Source organism: Cupressus sempervirens, chromosome 9 (assembly GCF_028749045.1).
Source record: "Cupressus sempervirens isolate cs-2001-9-10 chromosome 9, ASM2874904v1, whole genome shotgun sequence".
NCBI classification, from domain to species: domain Eukaryota; kingdom Viridiplantae; phylum Streptophyta; class Pinopsida; order Cupressales; family Cupressaceae; genus Cupressus; species Cupressus sempervirens.
The window spans coordinates 41,309,752-41,333,711 of NC_143126.1; the positions used below are offsets into that span (position 1 = coordinate 41,309,752).

General features: G+C 33.9%; 1 protein-coding gene across 1 annotated transcript in view; it reads right to left on the reverse strand.

Moving 5' to 3' along the window:
* Positions 1 to 16,028: 16,028 nt before the first annotated feature.
* LOC149537517 (Ribosomal protein L22p/L17e family protein) overlaps positions 16,029 to 23,960 on the reverse strand; it is a 61,195-nt gene continuing 53,263 nt past the window's right edge. The window contains exons 4-6 of the mRNA XM_089798930.1: positions 16,924 to 17,034; positions 16,715 to 16,781; positions 16,029 to 16,572 (exon numbers count right to left, since the gene is read on the reverse strand). Coding sequence (XP_089655056.1) covers positions 16,298 to 16,572; positions 16,715 to 16,781; positions 16,924 to 17,034 — 453 coding nt within the window. The 3' untranslated portion in view covers positions 16,029 to 16,297. The remainder of the gene's footprint in view (positions 16,573 to 16,714; positions 16,782 to 16,923; positions 17,035 to 23,960) is intronic.

The following is a 23,960-nucleotide window of genomic DNA, read 5'->3' on the forward strand; positions in this document are numbered from 1 at the left end:
TCCTGCACCAATTCTGCATATTCTTAGGATTTAATACTTTGTTATACCCTGATAAACAAATAAAACTTTCTAAGATTTCCAGCAAAAAAATTTCTTACAATTCATTATGTTTCTACTATATCTAATACTCAATTGATTTAAGCATTATGCACTAATGACTGACTAAATTTTAGAAAAAAGTGTTAAATGTTTATAGTCAATTCCTTTACTTATAATATTTTAAATACTACTATTTATACCCATTTTAATTGTTTTAACACTTTCTTTTTATCAACTCTTCTCTATTAAAGTATAATACTTGTGCAATTTCCTTATTCTACTTTTTAACTTTTGTGAATACTAATGCCATTTCTTTCATTTTAATCAAAACTCAAGAATGTAGCCTAGATTTCAATTTTATAAATGTAATCAACATTTCATAACATTTGGAACTCTGAATATTTTTATTTTGGATGGGCAAGAGCTTGATTGATCCATTGCCACCTCGATGTCCATATAACTTGGGGATTGGTGATGATTTTTCATGTAGAGAATGGGCCAAGAAAATTGACAAGCATAGAACCTCCTCCTCCAAATTTTCCCAGATGCTAATATGATTCTAAAATAATCTCCACTCTAAATCATATATATTCTTCTCATTTTCATATGTTATTTGATGTGATTTGCAGTAAATTGGATTCTCATAGTTGATGCCTTGAGAAGAAAATACTATGAACAAATTGTGATCTATTAATTTGATTTAAATAACTAGTGCAGATCTTAAATCATATTAGGTTGATGAAGATTGATAAAATCTTACAAATATTGTATCATTGGTTTGACAATAGAATGTTTTGTAATCTCATTTTTTGGATGCCACGAGCTATGCAGAGAAATAGCTAAGTCTCTTCAAACAGCTCCAAAAAGAATCCAAATATATTTGGATGCTATAAGAATTAATTTATATTTATATTTCTCTTTTCTACTGAAAATCCTTGCAAGATTCTAATAACAAGAACCATTTTCCTCCAGGCCCAAGTGGTCTTCCCTTTATTGGGAACTTTTATATTCTTGTTGACAATAAAAGGCCAATTCACCAGATTTTAGCTTCTCTTGCTAAACCCTATGGGCCAGTTATGCATGTTAAATTTGGCAGCCACCCTATTTTGATAATAATCTCTAAAGAGTTAGCGAGACAGTGTTTCACAGTGAATGACAAGGCTTTGGGATCAAAGCCTCAACTTTCACAAGCGAAGCATTTGGAGTACAATTAGTCAATGGTTGCTTGGGCTACATATCACCCCTTCTAGAGAATTTCTTAAAGGATTTGTGTTCTTGAGCTTCTCTCTCACAAAAGAATCTAGTATTTTACTCCCAAGAGATCCCAACAACTTCACAAAGGATTCGCTTCTTTATTTTAGTAGTCTCAGCTGTCGTATGGTGTTAACATGAAAAGGTTCTTCTCCTTCTTGAACTTCAAGACACTCATGTCTATGATCACTAATGAGAAGTATTTAGAGTATTCAGGGGTCTCGAAGGAGATTATTTCCAAGGCGATTGAGGAGTCTTTTGTGTATCATGGGTGTGTTAATATGGGGGATTAAATTCCCTAGTTGAAATGGCTTGATTTGCAAGGGTATGACTTGTATATGCAGACAATATCATAGAACCCCATCCATTTGTAGCCACTTGTAGTGTTATCAATATAGGTCTATGAAATCTCATCTCAAGGTGGCGGTAGACCCACCAAAGACTTGAAGATTAATATCCAAGCTAATCACTAACCAAGATGTCATTGGTGATTACTTTGGATATTTATCTTCCGCTAAATTATTTTTTAAACAAATCATCTTGGTCAAAATTTTGGCCAATCTTGGTCAACATTTCCAGCAAAGTTTGGTCAAAATTTCCACCAATGCATTGGTCATGGGTTTGGCATGTCGGTCGATCAAGGACCAACATTGGTCAAACTTTCAACCAAACTTTGGTGGAAATTTTGACCAATTCATTAGTCATGGGTTTGCCATGTTGGTCGTCCAAGGGCCAGCATTGGTTGAACTTTCAACCAATATTTGGTGGATATTTTGACCAAGATTGGTCAAAATTCCGACCAATGGTCCTCACAACAATAGAAGTCATTTTTGACCAAATGCCTAGTCAAACTTCTAATACATACAAGCGTTGGTCAAAATTTCGACAATAAAAATAGTGACATAGCAATTGCTAAAAAATTTGACCAACATGGGTCAAAAATTTGACCAATTTTCATCAAAAAATGAGTCAAAATATGTTGGTGCCCTATTGTTCCTTGTTGTAGAAAAGGCCCTTGATCTTGTGCCATGAGCCTTACTACTACCATTTTCGTTCACCCATTGGGAGGTTTGAAATTGTGGCTAGTTCCTACGATTAAACGATCAACTTCAGTTAGAACTTTCATCATAGTCCAATCCTTGGTGCCTTTGAAATCCTAGTCTACCTAACAATTACAATCACTCCATTTTGAAAGAACAATTTTGGTACTATCTTTCAAATATACCACTTTTTAATTATAAATATTTTTCATGAAATTATAAATTTTTAAGCACAAATTTATAAAACTACCAACTTAAAAATATAGCTTAAATTTATCACCAATATCTAATAACATTTCCCCACTTCGGCCACCCCACCCCCTCCAAAAAAAAATCCATGACGTGGCAACCTCAAATAGACCATAACGAATCATACCAAAAACACTCTTATTAGTTCCTATTGTAGGCTTTTGGAACTATAGGCATCAAACATTTTTAACTAGTGATTAAAATACACAACTTAAACCAATCAAATTATGTTTCTTTTTCATAATAACATATCTCCATATTAGATAAAGTCAAAATACACATTTAATAACAAAACAAGTTTTAGAAATTAATTTTCTAAATTATAATTGGCTAAAACAAATTAGGCTATATGAGCCCTTTTTTCAAAGAAATTTTTGAAAATAGACGAAGTATATATGAAAGTATATTATATATATTTTAAAACTTTAAGAAATTAACTTAAATTTTGATATATTGAATAACATAATTTAATACAAACATATAAATTGAAAAAAAAAATTACTAGACCTAATTTTTTAAACAATATTTATAATAAAAAATTAATTACTCTATAAATATAAATATTCGTTTAATCGATTGAGATTTTAGATTGTAAGATTATTTATGCTAAAAATACTATATATAAGGCTTGTTATAAAAAAGTTATTTTAATTTTATTTATATACTACATTAGACATATCTACACTATATGATTTATTTTATGCAATATATACTATTTATGTAATTAAATTACATTACATTAAAAAAAATTGTGTAACCTATTATTTTGTTATTGTATTATAGCAAATTATCATATATCTTATTAAATATACTCACATTAAATTTTCTATTTTATAAATTTATATATTTATATAATATTATATAATGCAAATGATTAATAATTTTTAATATTTTAATAAATTGAAATTAATAGTTTTTTAATATCCTATCTATATTTCTCTACCTCTTTAAAATTATTTTATATATTTTATATTGTTTTATGTATACTGTGTATGCAACCTTGTTAATGTAGTCCTCTACATGACTAAAAGGATATTCAGATTAGAAAAATCAAATTCTATATAATTTCTAAACTAATTATATTACAAACCCTTGTTTTAAATATTATCAAACAATCTTAATGTGATGAGTTCTAGAATGGCCTCTCCTTGAATGAGAAGAACATTCGGTGGTCTCCCCTGTTTTCCATTAAGGGTACTCCCCTTGCCAAGACTCAAGGTGCTAGTGCTCTGCATTTTTGCAAACGAGGCATTAGAACTCCCAAGGACCTCTTCTCAAGGGTTTCCATGAGTTTCAGGTCCTGGGAAGATATGCAAGTCCAGTACCGCCTTATCCATTCAAATCAGCAGACTTTTGACCTATTGCTCTCTTCAATTCCAGTCAACTTAATTCATAAAGTGGGTATTCAATTTGTTCGACCTTGGTGGCATTATTGGAAGTGGTATCCTACCACTCCATTTTCTAATTACAAACCAAGTCTAGGTTATAGATGGCTTTTGCCCCATCTTTCAATGGTAGACACGCTCAACCAGAGATGGCATTTGCAATCTTCTCTTTCTCAATGGAGAAAACACTTTGATACCATTTGGAGTGTTATAACAGAACCCAAGATTGCCCATTTTGCTTGGTACCTTGCCTTCCAAGGTCTTCCCCTGGGGCCTCGGCTCAAGCATATTGGGGTTCCAAATCCTAGATGCCCTTTTTGTGGACAACCACAGTCTTTCTTGCATATCTTCTAGTTTTTTAGGTGTGCCCAAAATTATTGGCACTGGATTCATGATTTATTCAAGCCATTTCGGCCTGAACCCATTTCTTGGCACATGATTCTACTAGGTGATTCCCCCAAAATCCCTCAGAAATTCACCCAGATTTGGCATACTTTTAGGATGGAAATTTTTTTTACTCTGTGGAAAGATAGGAATGATGTTCTTGCAGATTCAGGTGCAAGCTAACAAAGTTTCCCTTGAGGTAGCTCACCTGCAGGAGCTGCTAAACCACTAGGGCAATGCCCCCTGCACTATTTCCAGAGTTCCTCCTGATACCTCGGCAGAAACCTCAATGCCTCATGGCTGCCATCTGTGATGCCATTCCTCAAGTCGCCACTCGCACACCCTACACTCCCAGGCTTCCCGCCATCGCTCTCCCAATGATGGTGATGGTGGATGGAGGCGTTGCTTAGCTTCTCAGCCCCCTGGTGGCTCTAGTTGGTCCCTGGCTCCTCCTCTTGGTGCTCGTCAGGTGCTTTCTAAGAAATGGCCTCGCCTGGATCTAGTGATTTCTCCTCTACGACCAGAGATCAAAGATGCAAAGGTTGCCACTGATCCTCTTGTTGCTGCTACTAATGATGGTTGGATTGTTCCCAGCTTGCCCCCCAATCCCAAAGATGATTGGGGCTTCCATGAAAGAGATGAACCACCACCCTCGGCTAACACTAGTTTGGCCGCCTGAGGTTGCCTTATATATGTTTTTTTGATGAATAATTTCTTATTCTAGCTGCGACCGTGTCTTCTTAGTCCAGCTACGGCCGTGTGAACTTATTCGCAAGGTGATCTTCTATCCCCCGAAACTTTTTTGTGAATTGTATTCTCAGTATATTTTTATTAATAGAAAAGGACTATTCATCAAAAAAAATTAAAATTAGATAAGTTCGTGTTTTAGGGAGAAAAAAAAATAATGAAGAACTAAAATAATTCTAAAAGCATCAATGTTAGAAATCATTTGAAGGAAAATCATTTTCTTGTAAGCGAAAACCTACAAGGTCTAGTCATAGTTTTGATTCTCGACAAATGTCAATCCACAGCCCTAATGACCAAGAAAATGATCCAAAGAGTAGTTCATAAGAAGGAGAATCCTTGAATTATCTAAGTTTGGATCCGCAGATCATAAGCTCATAAAAAACCTAGAGCACCTAGTCATAAAATCCAATCCCTTGGGACTAAAGGAAATTCTTCAAAAGAAGAAACTGGATCACAGACTATTGAAATGCACACAGACACCTGTCCACAAAATTCTTCAGAACAAAAGGGAAAATCATATGCTACTCATAAAAGCCCTAGAATGCCTAGGCATGAAATCCAATCCAGCGACAGTAAAGGAAATGCTTCAAAAGAACTAGATACATCTATATCTCATGGCACTACAAGTCTTCATATGACCAGCAAAAGACATAATTTGTGGAGTAATAAGAATCAATCCTATAACAGGCAACAAAATGATCATGAAACTACTTCAGGAGAGCCAATTATGTAGAAGACTACTAATAAAAGAAATCAAACACTTAAAATGCATGGTGATGAAATCCAATCCTAAAAGGAGCAACAAATTGATGAAGAAAGTGTTTCAGAACATGAAGAAAATGATGCAGAGGGCACTTCACAAGGAGGAGAATCCTCAAAACATGAAAGTATGGATTTGTAGACAAGGTATGGAAAATCATATGCTCGTCATAAAAAACCTACAAAGCCTAGTCATGGAATCCAATCCAGTGAGATTAAAGGAAATGTTTTAAAAGAATAGGATAAATCTGGCAATACGTGTTCATATAACCAACAAAAGATCCAAATTGCATAGCAATAAGAATAAATCCTATAACAGGCAACAAGATGATCAGGATAAGACTTCAAGACAACCAAAAAAATTGGAGATTCTTGATAAAAGAAATCAAACACTCAAAATGCATGGTGATGAAATCCAATCCTACAAGGAGCAACAAATTGATAAAGAAAGTGTTTCAAAAGACAAAGAAAATGATGTAGAGAGCAATTCACAAGGAGGAGAATCCTCGAAACATGAAAGTATGGATCTGTAGACAAGGTATGGAAAATCATAGGCTCGTCATAAAAAACCTACAATGCCTAGTCATGGAATCCAATCCAGTGGGAGTAAAGGAAATGCTTCAAAAGAACAAAATAAATCTAGCAATACAAGTGTTCATATAACTAGAAAAAGGACCAAATTGCATAGTAATAAGAACCAATCCTAGAACAGGCAACAAGATGATCGAGATGATACTTTAGTAGAGCCAAAGAAATTGGAGACTCTTGATAAAAGAAATCAAACACTCAATATGCATGGTGATGAAATCCAATCCTACAAGGAACAATAGATTGATGAAGAAAGTGTTTCAAAAGACAAAGAAAATGATCTAGACAACACTTCACAAGGAGGAGAATCCTTGGAACATGAAAGTGTGGATTTGCAGACAAGGTATGGTAAATCATACGCTCATCATAAAAAACCTACAACGCCTAGTCATAGAATCCAATCCAGTGAGAGTAAAGGAAATGCTTCAAAAGAATAGGATAAATCTGGCAATACAGGTATTCATATGGCCAACAAAAGATCCAAATTATGTAGTAATAAGAATCAATCCTGTAATAGGAAAAAAGATGATAAGGATAATACTTGAAGAGAGCCAAAGAAACTGGAGACTCTTGATAAAACAAATCGAAAACTCAAAATGCATGGTGATGAAATCAAATTACACAAGAATCAACAAATTGATGAAGAAACTTCTTCAAGAGACCGAGAAAATTTTAGTGCAAGTTGTCAAAACCCTCAATTGCATGGTGATAATTAAGGGCTTATACAGGAGAAAAAGTGTTGTAAATATGAGACTGGTATAAAGGATAAACAACATTTTATAGAATGCAGCAATGGGAAATGCACTTTTAAGTTCTTTCATGATGCAGGAGCATCCTGGGTTTCCTTGCAATCTTGCACTTTTGTTCTTTCTGCCTGTTGGTGCCAAGTGATCCTTTGGGTGTCGAGTTCCTTTTGGTGCCGAGTGATCCTTTGGGTGCCAAGTTCCTATTGGTGTCGAGTGATCCTTTGGGTGTTGAGCTCATGTTGATGTCAAGTGTTAGTTTTTGCAAAGCCTTCATTTGCCAAGTTATCTGTGTCTGGTTCCAGTTAGGGCTGACTTTGCTTGCATTTAATATTGACATAGGTAGTTAATACATTTTATGGGCCAACTTGCGGCTTTCCTTATTCTAGAATCCTCTGTAAGTCATTTTGGCAAGTATAAATAGAGTGATTAGGCTTAGATTAAAGGTAGAAGGGGGGAAGATGGAAAAGGGAATACATATGGGTCTAGAAATGTGAATTTAAAGCTAGATCGTGAATCTGGAAGTTGTATTTTGGTAGTTCGCCATAACCCATAAGGCCTTACAGTTGGGCATGTATGAAGATGTTTTGATGAATCAATAAAAGTTTTTCTCTTCTTCCTCCTTTGGGTTGTTGTTCCTTGTGTTTTCTTTCATTGTGTTAACTCTTACAAGGTGGTTTGGATAGCTGGGTGAGTCTTTGGCCCTAGTTATTCATCCTTTGCCTGCATCATTTCATTTAAGTTGTTTGAATCCTCCCTTAATGGCTACTCCTCCACCAGGATCTGTATGGTTTTTCCCTTCTTGTCTTTGTAGGGTTTGTTCAATTGATGTGAATGAGGAGAAGATCATAATGTGTCAAGATTGTAAAGAATGTTATCATATGTATTGCCTTAACCTACCTCTTCTAGAATTTCCAAAGAAAAGATGGTTTTGTTCTCCATGTCAGGAAAAGCAAAAGAATGTGGGAAACTATGCAGGTGGAAGCAGGGTAAATTCAAGAAAGAAACCTCAGTTATCACTGGTTGGAGAAAGCTCATCAAAGAAGAGTAAAAAGGAAAATGTATCACCATGAAATGCAAGAACAATGTTAAAAAGGAAAGAGAAAAATGAATAGAATAAATCTATCAAATTTTCACAATTCATGTTAAATGTTTAAATTTCTTCTGTAATCAATTGTGTGAGCATTTTTAGCACCCGCATTTTCGTTTCTAATCATACTAAATGATCCATCATCAAGATGTAGGAGAGCAAAGGAAAAAAGACATTTTATGTAGTTTCTCTTTTTTATATTATCTTTAGCATGTTCATCAATTTAATTATCTTTGGCTATGGAGAGACTTGGTTTGTCTTTGCTATTTGAAATCTTTTAGTTTACTTTTCTCAAAGGAGAAGTCTGTAATGGTTAGTTCTTGTGCATGAACTGATTTTTACCCACCTGATACAACATTTTACCCAGAAGCTAATCAACAACATCTTTGAGTCTAAGGTGGATGAGTTTAAATCTCTTTTCCACCCTAATCCTCCTGCTCTAGCCATGGAGCTAATTATATTGTTGCTTCCATCTTGAAGGCATTTTCCATGCAATGTTATAATGTCTCCACTAGCATCTTTCATCATGAATTGTGCCTCAAATGGTCTTGAATTCCCTTTCAAGGCACCATCAAAATTGCATTTCCACCTTCCTTCTCTTGTTTCTACCATTAGATTAGATCCAAAGAAGAAAGAGGAAGGGGATTAACCCCATATGACCCATTCATGGGCCGAAACATAATGTAAGACCTAGCTAGATGAATTAGATATCATCCCAAGTGTAAGGGGTAGAGGATTTAAAGAATCTAGAAGTTGTTTCTCCCATGGTTTCTTGGATAGCATTATTTATTGTGAGTTGTATTCTTTCCAAAGATTCTACCTTGTCTTGAAAAATCCTTCTATTGCACTCCTTCCAAATCTCCTAGATAAGTATTGATGGGCTTGAAGTTTGAATACTAGAGAAAGTAGATTTAAACTAGGGTTTAGGCCATTCCTCAAAAAGGTTTCTAAGATTTTTATGTTGGGAGCCTTGCCAACCCAACTTCCTTTGTAGCATTGACTAATAAATAATCTACATTTTCCTCTGCATTTTCTAATAACACACATTTGGCAGGGCCTTGAAATCCCAATTTCCTTTTTCTATCTTCAATATAAAAAAATTGTCTTTGTTTGCTATGCGTGCAAAAGTTCATGCCTTGGGAGACACTCTTTGCACCAAAAGAGATCAAATGGGCAATGATCCTCTACCAAAGCTCTTTCTAGGATGGTGTAGCCTATATTTATTGAGCAGGCTCCATTTTTTGCTAGACACCAAATAATATTATCTACCTTGTTGCTCAAGAAATATGTCTTGAATTGAAGATCAATTGTAATTAATTTTTGTGAATGTCTGGAATCTCATCATATCCAACATTTTTCCAATCTTTGATTAATCCTAATATGTCCTCCCTTAATTATTTATGACCTTCTTGCTTTTCTCCCTGGTTGGCTTTACACCATTTTTTAGGGCAACCCATCCTATAGTGTCAAGTATGTTTTCATAACCAACCCAAGAGTCACCCCAAAAAGATGTAGCCACTCCATTATCAACTTGTATGTTACCACCTGACTACAGGAAACTAGGAATTTCTAGATAGCTGAGCCTTTTTTTGTAGATTTTTTATGGTCAAAATTATGCTAACCCCCAAGCATTTACCTAACTATAGGAAACTAGGAAGTTCTAGATAGCTGAGCCTTTTTTTGTAGATTTTTTATGGTCAAAATTATGCTAACCCCCAAGCATTTATTTGGCAACAGGCACCCCCAAGTATTTATCTAGCAAAGATCTCAGTCTCATGCCCAAGATTATGCTAATCTCCCATTTCTTAGATCCTAAGCTATGTAAAAAGAAAATTGTTGATTCATTCCATTTGGTTTTTTCTCATGATGCCAGACTATAAGTACCCAAATTTTTGTACAGTATCTGTGCTTCTTTATGGGATGACACACAAAAGAGTAATGTATCATCAACAAATTGTAAATGTTTACATCCACCTTGATCCCTTTCCAACTTCAAACCATCCTTTAATTTGAAATCACTTACTATAGCTTCTACCATAATGATAAACAAAAAGGAGGAGAGGGTCCCCTTGTCTTATGCTCTTTGATCCTTCAAAGAAACCTTGTGGACTTCCATTGATTAACACTAAGAATCTTAGGACGTTAATACAAGATTTAATATAAGCAATTTATTCGTTGTCAAAACTCATTCTTTGTTGAGCATCCAAAAGGAACGAATGGTTGACCTCATCATACGCCTACTTAATGTCTAACTTGACCAACATTCTTTATGTCTAAGCTTTCTATATAGAATGAATTGCTTCATGTGCCAATATAACACCTCAAAAATTGATCTGTCTGGGTCAAACCCACTTTGTTCAAGAGAGATAACTGAGTGTAGCATTGATTTAAACATGTTTGTAATGACTTTGGAAATGATTTTATAAACTATATTACATAGTGCAATCGGTCTAAAATCTTCAAAAGTTTGAGACTCTTTTCTTTGAAATTAGAGTAATAAAGGTGTTATTTACATCTTTTACGATAGAACCACCTTTTCTAGATACCTCCACCACCATCCAAATATCTTGGGCAAGGATTTCCCACGATTTCTAGAAGAAATTTGTGGAAAATTTATCAGGCCCTAGAGCTTTATCCCCCCACCCCCCATCCTCAAAGAGGGAATATTTGATTTTAGATCAAGACGCTTTATCTGACAATATAGTATTTTGACCCTCACTAATGTAGGGTGAAACCAAGTTTAGGACTTCTTCAAGATCTTGATGATGGACATCCTCTGCTCTGAAAACTTTAGTCAAAAATCTTACACTTTCTTTATGTATTGCTTCTTTCTCAATTGATAAAATACTTATAGATTCCTTTATGGAATAAATGTTGTTAATAGAACATCTAGCTTTTACTAAATTATGAAAAAAATGTTATTTCTATTTCCTTCTTATAGCCAAGTCTCATGAGATTTTTGTCTCCAAAATGTTTCTTCTTTTTTTAAGGTTTCTGAGTATTCTTCCTTTAAGATTTTCTCTGATTGAGTATTCTTTATTTTGCTCTTTTAGTTCTACAATTCTCAATTTTTTTGTAAAGATTTTTTGAAAGGCACTCTATTCCATTTTTTCAATTGCTCCTTTAGGAACTGTAATGTTTTTATAAATTTGAAAGCCTTGTTACCTTTCCAATGTGGGGATTTCTTCCACCAATCTTGAATCAAATCTTTAAAATCCTTATAGCGAAGCCACATCTTCTCAAATTTGAAAGGGCATCAGTTTTGAATTGCACCCTCCATAGTGTGTAAACTACTAGGAAAGTGATCTGACCCTATAATAGGGAGAACATTCATAGAGGTCACCCAATTGCAACTGTGACGAAACTATTGAACTTTTCAGCTATGTTCAAAAAGCCTCTCCTTTTGTTAGCTCAAGTGAAGTTCCCAGATTAAAAGAGTATTTCAACATGATCGCAATAAAATTACTAAAATTCCTTTGTTTAGCATTCTCCCAGCCTAAACCTCCTTTCTTATATGTTGGTCTTAGAATAGTATTAAATTCTCCCCAAGATGAAAAAACTATCATGCTGTTGTTGAAGGATACCTGATAACTTTGCCCACAAATCCAATAGAGCAAGAGTAGTGGTTGGACCATATACATTTAAAAGATCGAGCCCTCCATTTAATTTTTTAGAAAATACATGAGCTAACTTCATGATTCCAAAGCAAGCCTAGTCCTCCTGAGGCTCACTAAGCTTCAACAAGAGAATACTTCCAATGACTAAAATTGCTTGCTAAACACATCCAAATCCAACCCATTCAATTTTTATTCTTTTAAGAGAATAATTTCTAGTCTAGTTTGATCAATACATCTTTTGATCAAATGGACTTTGTGAGGGGCATTGCAACCCTGACATTCCACAAGAGGATCTTCATTATTCTCAAGATACAGAGTGATACAAATTTCTTGATCTCAATTTGATTTGACCCAAGGCATAACTTACCAGTGATAGTTTTCCTACCTTTTTTCTTATCACCCCCTTTACATTTGGTTTTCTTGAGGATGTTTGACAGATGAGGCTTCTCCCTAGAATGCCTAAAAAAGCCTTAAGACCCACAATGTTCTCTCCCTCTTATTTTGCATCTGTGGAGTAAATTGTTTCTTCATTGACACATGTCCTCCTCCAAAATGTATGCAAAGGCCTAATCTAGGTTGTGTTCCAAAGAAATAGGTATGTGTTTGCAGAAATCTTCCATTGTTTCCTCACTAGCTAGTGGTACACCTAAGTCAAAACTTCCTAGAGTGTTTAACTTGAAACCTAGTGGAGATATAGATCTAATCTGACACTTATCATTTGCTAACACAATGTGGATATTATACTGAGCATCTAAAGGTGTCTCCAACAAACTAGAAAAATTATGAAGAGACCTTGTTGGTGAATCTTAGGTTTCTAAGAAGTGTAGAGAATCGACCAACAACCATTTGTTTTGAATGTCAAAGTTGGGAGGATCTACAAAGAAGATTTTCCACCAAATGTGCATCTTTCACCATTGGTAGGAAAGAAAGGGTAGCTTCAAGGTTTTTTGCACCAACCCTAAAATCAATAGTTCTATTTTCATTTTTTAAATTAAAATTTTGCTAGCAACCTAAACTTCATAAATCATCGAGACAGTCAATGGCAACCCCTCCAAGGCTTGTCTAAGAAAAGGGTAGTGAGATTCACATAAAAAATCTAGGGCCTTCTTTCCAAGCATGCCCTTTTGATACAGGTCCCTAGTTTATTGCCAACAATTTTGAGAGTATCTTCATTCAACTACTCATGAGGTAAGTTGTAGAGTCTTGCCCAGATTGGGATGACATGCATACATTTTGTCTAAGGATTAAATTTAGGAGACTCGTTCTTTATGTAAAAGCCTTTCCTGTTCAACATGTAAGTCCATTCTCCAAGATTCGTGACATTTCTAGGTTGTTCTCACAAATGACCAAATAAAAGTCAATTGCTAGGGTTTTAATGGTACAACATTCCCCCCACTGTGAAGCAACCAATTCCCCAATCTTTTTTAGAGCTACCTACCGGCCATTCCATTTTAGGAATTTTTTTCCTTCAAATCTGTGACGAAGCATTTCCATTCCATGTTCTCTATGAGAACCTTGATAATTATGGAGTGTATAATGTGCAGAGCTTGTTCACAGTTTTGTCCAATCACACAAGGAGTTTTCAACCTCTAGAACTTATGTTTAACCAATTTGAAGTTGAACACTTTGTGAATGTGCATGTTTGTGTAACCCTATTGATTTCTTTGGGGTTGAGCCTAAAAACCTTGATCCAAGTTTTGTGTGGTAGGAGACTAATGATGTAGCCTTGACTTATAACTGAACGACCAGGCTCTTTGAGAATCTAACTGTAAATGACTTGTGACCAATTTATAAACTAATGGGACCATCTATTGAAAGGTCACTAACATTGAGAAGATCTACTTTAATGTTTACGGTCGTGTTGGAGAAATTGTAGTTCATGGCATTGGTTGGGAGTCATTCAAGGGTTTGTCCAAAAAAATGTGGTATCTAGTTTTTTTTTTTTACTATATTATAAAATAATTAAATTTCTTTTAATTCATTTTTAATGTAAAATAAATGATTTAATATTAAATGTTAAACATACGTATTAAATGTAAAATGTATAGTTAATATTGTTTGTAACATATTACTTATATTTTTAACATTTCTATTTTATTAATATTCAATTGTAATATTTTTTTTTTTAACTATAATTTTATTTAAAATTTTATTATTGAATCTATTAAATTAAATTTCCAAAAATTTATGACAATAAGTTAAAATCTAAATATAATCTTTTATTATTATGACTCATGAATCTAAATAAATTGTACAAAATTGCCTCATTTTAATTAGAATATATTATATTTTTGAATTTATAAAATATAAAATATTTTAAGAAATTAATAAAATTGATAATTTATTTTCTACATTATTCAAATACTCCAACTACAAAAGTCTTTTGGCAAAAAAAATTATATTAATTAATTGTGCCTTACACAAATGAGCTCAAGATTATTCTTTTTTTAATCTTATTTCACATGCAATGAACATAATTGCAACCTAACTTATAATTTTAGAAATTACATAAAATATTTTATTTTTTTAAATAGTACATTTCTACAATCCATCCTAATGTTATTATGCTTTTGAGAATGAGTATGTATCATTGGGTTGAGAGAGTTCAAGTATAAGATTATTTCACAATATATAAGGTGGAGTTATGTGACACTATCTTAAGTGAGAGTTTGATCTGGTTTATAATTCATTTTGCATAGAAATTAGTTTAAAACATTGTAAAATCATTTTAAAATAATATTAGATTACCATCTTTTGGTCGTAGTTAAGACTAGGGTTAATGTTGACTTTAGATTTAGAGTAGGGTTAGTACTAAATCTCAATTAGAACTTAAGTAAAAGTTTTTTAAACTTGCCTTAATTATTACTACAAAATATTTAAAATAGTATTTTAAAGTTTACAAATTATTATAAAATATCTTAGTATTTTTCGTTTCAAATAAATAATGTACAATATGTAACTTTAAAAATAAATATGAATAATAAGTTGTAATTCTTTTATAGCAAATTATATTTTCACATATTATTTGTTGTCATTTTAAATATTTATATTTATATATTGTATTTAGTACTATTATAGAATTGTTAAAATTGTGAAGGATATTCAAAATTTAAATAATTGTAAGATTATTTTCTAATAAAAATATTCAATTTGACTATTACCTTTTGGGATTAAGTTGAAGTTAAGGTTTTAAAAAAAAATAGGGTTAGAGTTAGCATTTAGATAGACTAATGTTGGTGTTCCCAAATTTTGAATTAATATTAGAGATGGTGTTAAGGTTGTCATCCGATAACATTAGGGTAAGCGTTAGCATTAAAATTAGAGTTGTGTTATATTTGAGCATACCATGAATCAAGCTCATCTCTCTTCCTTTGAATGGCCTTTAACTACTATGACAACCTCTCAAATCTGGTAAGTAGTCTCATAGCCTTGTCCTATGGATCAAAGCCTACATACGTTCTTCAACTGTGTACTCTTCCGAGGTGTCCACCTACAAGTGTTTCCAACGATGAAATCTTCAATGTCACCAAATTTTGGCACCCTTCTTAAACTTCGCAATGTCATCACCCATGTTAGCAATGATTCCTACTAATTCACAACCTAGCACCATCTTCAAAACAAGGAAATCTTATGCAGTTTTAGTTAATAAAATACAAAGCATTGAATTTAAAACTGTAAATAAATGAGGTACACCTGCAATTGTAACATGTGATGATGTTCCCAGCCATCAGGCTTTAATGGTTGTTTATGTTACACATACATTTGTAAGAGACATTGTCAAACAATTTTCACCCTATTGTAGTTGTACTCCCTCATTCTGCAGGCATATGAAACAGTTTACATGTGATGTCTAAATCTCCACAACTTGCACATTCTAACACAGTGGTTGCAAGGATGATGTCTGAATTTATATCCACATTTGATTATACTTCAATCAAAGTCTATGTTTTTTTAGTAGCTAATTAGCACAGGCAAGTAAGATACTTGCAAAAGATTGTACATATCTAGTAGATATTCATTTGTTTGTTATTACCTAAGCATATTGAAGGGGGCATCATTTTAGCTAACTACTAAATGAAAGCAAGAGATAGCTTAGCGACACATTTAACAAAATCTCTCATTTTTACACAAGGGCAGGGACTCTAGCTGTATCACAGCTCTTGTTTATATTATTTATGTGTGGAGTGAATTGATACCATAGTGCAACACACGAGTCTATGAAGCATGTAAGTTGTGCAATCATTTCCTTCAACCAGATGAGCAAAATTTTCATGGTCTGCACGATTCTTTCAAACAAGCTGCACAACCTGTACAACCTGTAATATATCTCACTTCATTCCACTAATCTATATTTAAATAGAGATTGAATTCAATAATTTCACACTGGCAATTGAACTTTTTATGATCAAGTTGTGTCACGAGAAACTGTTCTCTCCTTTGGCTTGCGATGCCATTGCCACTGGGTCTCCACAAGTTTGTGTGGAACAAGTCGGGTTTCCCGTTTTGATTTCTTCTTAAATCTCTGTACACGAAGCTTAGCTATCTCAGTTTCTTCTTCAGGTGTCAACTCCCTGACAACTACAGTAAGCCTGCATCGTGGACGTACTCTAATACCGCTTCTACCTTTCGCATGAGGCCACAATCTCTTGAGAAACAAGCCCTTTCCAACAAATGCCTCCGCTGTATAGATGAAAGGAATTGTTAGACATTTTACTTGGCATCCAAAGGAACAGATAGATTAAATAAAAATAACAATTGACAAGTATACATTATAGAGGATTTTTCAATGGTCGCCATCTACAACTGAATACCGAGAACCTACCAATAATAAGGTTATCAGCATTCAAACCATGATTATGAACAGCATTGGCACGAGCTGAATGGATGACCTGTATCAACACAATTTTATCATTATTGCATCTGTATAATTTCATATGAAGTACGAGGAAACTCCATAAATTAATTGCTAGATTCTAGCAATATATCCCTCACAGCTTCGACATGACATGACATAAAAGGCCAATGCTAAACCTTAAATACAGTTTTTGCAGCCCGTTTTACAGTCACTTGCATCTGCAACAAAGCATCTTCCACACGCATTCCACGAACCAGGGCGGCGACCAAATTCACCTTCTTTGGGCTCTACATCAAGATCAGACAAAGAAGTCACGTCCTTTTGTCACATGGAAGGTTATAATCTACAAGAAATTCACAACTCTCCTTTCTGATTTTCAATAGCTAGATACCAAGTCTCAAGCAGGAAAATTATTTACTACTGCAGATTAATATATTTCATATAAATGGTGAAATGTCAACACACTAGCTCCATCACCAAATCCAGATTCAGAGTCAAAACTCCTTTGGCAAAACCTTATTCAAGATGACTCGGATAAATTCATTTATACATACCGAAGCAACTAATGTTCCTAAAGTAAGAATAAAAGACAACATCTTATAGTACTTCTGCTGTTATACTGTTATTTTGCTTTCTTAATAAGGTAACATGCTGTGTATTATAATAATCAAACTCATAATTATGTTCATTTATTTTGGTATTGACCACTATTCTATTCCAATTCATACTTAGTTGTACATTGCTTAATAATCCGTGATCTGCTTCTGCTGTTATACTGTCGTTTTCTCAATCTTTGAATAACTTATGGAAAATACTTGCATGGCATTGCTTTCCTTACCATATCTTTAATGCAGATTTGCAAGATACTTCTGCTACCTAGTTTGGAGGCAAGCATCCACGCATCAAATACTTGATACAAATATTATACAGCAAGATACAGCATGGATAACATATCTAGATGTATTCATTAGCAGGCCCATAATTGAGCCATATCAAATACATTTACATACAGCGCCAGCCTATCCAGGGCTGTAAAGAGTGCACGACTCATGCAAAGCATTGAAAATTTGAAATAAAATTTAAAATATAAAAGAGAAGTGCACAAGCACATATATAAATCCCTTAAGACAAACATGATATCACAAAATAAATAATGTAAATTAGAATATAATAAACAAAATATATATTAATATACATAAATATTTTTAACGTTATGTTCTGTACCCTTAGATATATAAATATTTGACTTTATGTAAATTTCTAAAATTGTCATATCTAGCCACATCTGTATTTGGTGATATTGAGTATTCCCTGTATCCATATCTAGTACCATATCTATATTTCATACTGGATCCATTTCAATGAAACTTTCTTTTAATGTCTATGAATATATTGTCTGTCATCAGCAAATTATTTTCAACCAGGTGAGAATAAAATTAAATCCACGGAAAACCAAGCTGCCATGCAAATTTAAATTGTCAAAAATACACAATGTTATATTTTCAGGAATACATAATTAGAAAATACAAAGTTCAAACTAGTCCCCCGCTTAATAATAAAGACCAGAATACAGTGTCTGTCATCAGCAAATTATTTTCAATCATTTGAGAATAAAATTAAAACAAAGGAAAACCAAGCCGCCATGCAAATTTACATCATCACAATGTTATATTTTCGGGAATACATAATCAGAAAATATAAAGTTCAAACTAGTCTCCCACCTAATTGCAAAGACCATAGAAATTTCTTCACACAGCGTAATTGAGAATGGAGCGAGAACAGATAAGAAACTCGTTGCATCACACATGATGAGGACCGTGTCTAATCTCAATGATTTTGCCTTAATGCATAACAATCTGAATCGTTTTCTGATAATAGATGGAACAATGCTTAGAGATACTGTTGCAAAAGGAACAAACGGATGAAGAAACCATCGTATGCAGAGATCATACCTCAAAGACAGGATAGGCCATTATTAGTAGCTGTACATAGGGATGATCAACCAAGCAAAGATCATTCATTATGATGAATGGTGATGTATGGCATATTTGCACTCCATCTGATTAATTGGCTTCAGTCATATCCTCTGCAAAATGAACGGAATCCCAGGTTCTTTCTTAATAGCAACAAGAACTTAGAAGCATAGGGAAATGTTTAGAACACTGCTTAAAGGTGGAGACTATGAACTTTAGAGAAGCACACAAAATAATAGTTTGTATTTATTGATTTCTTCATTAAGAAATTAGTCAGATTACAAGTATATAGGAGTTTCAACCTCTACTCTACAGGAGGAAATCCTATAGCACATTATCTATTTTGATGAGTTGTTTTAACTTTTAACAACACAACACACAAACAAACCTCAACAAATAATCACATTTACAAGCAAAATGAGTTGTGCTAACAACTCACATTATGTGAACAGTAACGACATATTTTCCAGCATTCCCTTCCTTCGTGTGAACATAATAAGAACTCACACCCTTCATCTGCAGCATGCCCAACTCATGTAGCTCATGATCTCGATTAAAAAATTAAAGGTACCTCCCATCAACCTCTAATGATTTCCACACAGATTCACCAGAAACCTGAAGATGAACAAGAACCCATCAACTACACCTTATGTAGTTATTGGATCCCCCCACAAACCCTTTCAAGATCCACCGTCTTACTCTAGGTGCTTCTGTTTGCCACTATGCTTGTATATCAGGGAAGTTATATAGAAATCAACATACACATCACAAATCTGGAAAACACATTCTATAAAAACACTGTTCTTTATTGTGGTCACTGTTATTGATTGTTGTCACTCAATCTTGAACAGCATAGACAACTACCACTGCTACTGGGGACTAACCTTGACTTTAGTCATTTTGGCGTCAAATGGGAATAGAAGATCGGTTATCCCCCCACCTGCGCAATGTGAAATTTCCACTTACACACACAACCAGGAACATTGAAAAGTTAATCATATCCTGATGCATACTATTGTCCAGATCTTGCTGTCTAGATCTTGCCACACATTATCGCCACTCCCAATTGAAGTATTCGTTGAACACTCATCTTCGAATGAAGTACGATAGTAAAAGGATCATCACAGTCAGAGACCTCCACAGTCATCTGATCTCCAATACATTCATTCTAGTATTCACACACCATGCTAAAAAGAATAGAAAATGAAATGCCACAAAAGCTGATAAGTGTCATCATAATTGGTGACTCACGATAAGATCTTGATTGTCCTCCTTCCACTGTTGCCTCTCCTACCTCCATTCTGAATTATTTAAAGCACATGTTCTTCATCACCGGGACATGACAACTCTTCATTACTGGAATATTCTTGCCAATTTGTTTCTTTAGCCAAAGAAGCATGATGATCTAGTTTATCATCTAGTAGATAGTGTCCCCTCTTCTTGCCATTCAAAATGACACGTCCCATTTCATTACAATAAAGACATTTGATTTTTCCTTAACAAGGAATGTTCTTAGATTTGTGCTTTCCTTTTTTTTTTCTAATGTTCAAATAAGACCTCCTCAAACAATGAGTCTTCATTATGTGTGTGCGTGTGTGATTATTTAAATCTGTATTATATCCAACTAATGCTACATCTTCAACACTCCCTCTTAGCGAGGGAGGATATAATCAACACAATTTTCTCACAAGATGATAATCAGAATCTCATATTCTAGGTACTAGCATCAAATCTATGATGCCTACCAAAAGGAATATAACATATCCTAGAGGATATAAGTTATCTGATTTCTGGCACATTTTAGGACAGCAACTGAATCAATTCTATCAGATAACACTAAAAAACTCAGGGACATCAACTTAATGTAGTCCCCATCAGAGATAAATGTAGTCTATCATGATATGTTTGTTACCATGGTCTCCGGCTCATTCTGGGACAACAATTTAATGTAGTCTACCATAGTAATAGATCAAGAACAACAAATATAGTATCATGGTCTCCAGCTCATTCTGGGACAAAAATTTAATGTAGTCTACCATAGTAATTGATCAAGAACAACAAATATAGTATAATGGTCTCCAGCAAATTCTGGGACAGCAACTTAATGTAGTCTACCATGATACATTCATTATCATTATCTCTAGGACAATGCCTTAACGTAGTTTGTCATGACAACTAGTCAAACTATTGCTAAGATCATCATCTTACAATAGTGACCTCACAAATATATCAAATGAAAGATTGTCACCTTTCATGACATAATCCACATGCAACATTGTAACTCTTTTATCATTTAAAATATAAATGAGTGTATATTAAATTTAAATATGATTGAGACCTAAAGTCAGGAATTACAATTACATTTCAGTCATACCAAGTTTACCTTTTAAGTATTCCACTTTCAACTTTGCAAGAGGTTTGCTAAATAAGTTTTCAATTTGCTCTTTAGTGATGATATATACCAACTTAATAACATTCATCTCTACCATATCTCTGATGTAGTGGTAGGTAATCTCTATGCGCTTGGATCTGTTATGGAAGATTGGATTCACTGATAGTTTAATGCAGCTTTGATTATCACAATGTATAACTGTGAGATTCGAGGACTTCCCAAATAGTCCAACTAATAACTTCCTTAACCATACTGCTTCTCGAGCTCCTATAGAAGTAGCTATGTATTCAGCTTCAGTGGAACTCTGAGCAACTGTTGATTGCAACCTGCTAAACGAAGATATCATAGCAAATCCAAGGCTGAAACAACAACTTGTAGTACTTTTACAGTCGATGGAACTGTCGCCCCAGTTAGAATCTAAGTACCCTTGTACTTGAATCTCAACATTCTCATATCTTAAACTAAGTCCAATGCTACCATGCAAGTATCTCAAAATGTGTTTGGCTGCCACAAGATGAATCTACTTAGGTTCACACATGAATTGACTTAAAGCATTTGCTGCATAACCAATACCAAGGCGAGTATTCACCAAGTACATTAGAGATACAATTATCTGTCTGTAGTATGTAGGATCTGTAGGTTTAGATTTAAATGCATCACTTTTAAGCTTATGAAGATTTGTTTCCATCAATGTGGATAATGGTTTACAGTCCATCAATACAAATTTGGTCAAGATGTCGATAGTGTATTTTCCTTGATTTAGGAAAATTTAGTTCTTTTGCCATACTTCTCGACCCAAAAAAGAGTGTAGAAGACCCAAATTTTTCAAATCAAATTCAGACGCAAGATCTTGTTTGCATTTTACAATAAAATGATCTTCTCCTGTTATGAGTAAGTCATCAACATATAGAACAAGAATTAGCATGCTACAATCTAATATTTTGAAGTATATATTAGGATCAGTTTCATTTTTGGAGTATCCTACTATGGTGAGATAATTGTCTATCCTTTCATACCACCCTTTGTCGGCTTGTTTAAGGTCATAAAGAGATTTCCTTAGTTCACACACATAGGAGTTTTTGTCATGGCTGACAAAACCTTTTGGTTGTTCTAGATATACTTCTCGTCAATTACAACATTCCAAAACAAGTCTTTCAATCCATTTGATGTATCTTCCATTCTTTGGACGCTGCAATGGCAATAATGATTCTCATAGAGATATATAGAGCAACAAGAGCAAATGTCTCTTCATAGTCAATTCCAACCTTTTGAGAGAACCCCCTAGCAACAAATCTAACTTTGTGATTTTCAATACTACCGTCTAGTGCATATTTGATCTTGAATAGCCATTTTGAGGAGACATCTGATTTTTCCTTAGGTCTTGGGACGATACCTCAGACATCATTCTTTAATATAGATTGGTATTCCTCAATCATTGCATCTTTCCAGGTCTGACATGTTAAGGCCTCTTCAACACTTAATGGTTCAGATTTGATTAGTTCAAATATAAGAGCAACATGCCATGAATGACTTCTTGTTTTCTTACTTTCTCTGAAAATTTCATAGGTGCTATATTGTTTTCTTCAATCATCTTCCTTGCCCATAGTGGCCTTTTCTTGTTGTTGGGGATTTCAACATTTTCGATATCAGATGGTAAGGGTTCATGATCTTCTGAACAATTCTCCCTCTAAGTCTCAATTGTAGGGTTTTCATCTACTTCTATAGTTGGTTCCTTTTGATTCTTCAATGATCTTAGAAAGTTTATAAGCAATATCTTCTTCAAATTTCACATCTTTGTTGATTTCAACAGATCTTTGTCCTTGACTTTAACTCTGCAACCTTTAGAGAATTCACTATACACAACAAATATGTCTTTCTTCCCAGAGGGTTCTAGTTTGGACCTCTTTTCTTTACGGACATTAATATACGCTAGACAGCTAAAATTTCTTAAGTGACTTAGATCTGGTTTGTTTCCTGTAAAGGCTTCTTCAAGAGTTATATTTTCTAGAATTGAATGAGGACATCTATTTTGGATGTGTATACTGTCCTATTTAAGGCCTCAGCCTAGAATGAGACATGAAGATTTTGATCATGCATCATGGCTTTAGTAGATTCAATGATAGTTATGTTTTTCCTTTCTACCACTCCATTTTTTTGTGGATTATAAGGTACAGTATACTCCCTCTTAATCCCAACAGAAGTACATAATTCTTTGAAGTTTTCATAAATGTATTCACCCCCATTGTCAGATCTTAGAGTCTTGACTTTCTTTCCAATTTGATTTTTCACTAAAGCCTTAAATTCTTTGAATTTAATCAATACTTAAATTTGATTCTTTAAATTTAGGAAATAAATCCAAGTTTTCCTAGAGTAGTCATCAACAAAAATCACATAATACAAAAATCCCCCTAAAGAGCATATTGACATTGGACCACACAAATCAATGTGGATAAGTTCTAATACAACTTTTGATTTAAGTTCACTATGAGAAAAAAATCCTATTGAGTTCTTTCCTAAGGCGCAACCTTTGCAAGTTCCAATATGTTCATATTTTAAATGAGGTAATCCAATCACAATTTTCTCTATAGAGGGTAGGGCATGAAAATGGAGGTGTCCTAACCTTCTAAGCCAAATTTCATTAGTTTGTGAAACTTCATGATTTATGGCTTGATTTTTAACATTACAGAGCTTATATAAACTTCTATCTCTAAATCCTATAGAGATTGCATTTTTTATGTTGGAATTTTTAGGCCAAGATAGTACTTTGTCTTCCTAAAAGGTGACACGATATCCTTGATCTTCTAGGCCTACAATGGAGACCAGATTTCTTTCAATGCCTAGTACAAAT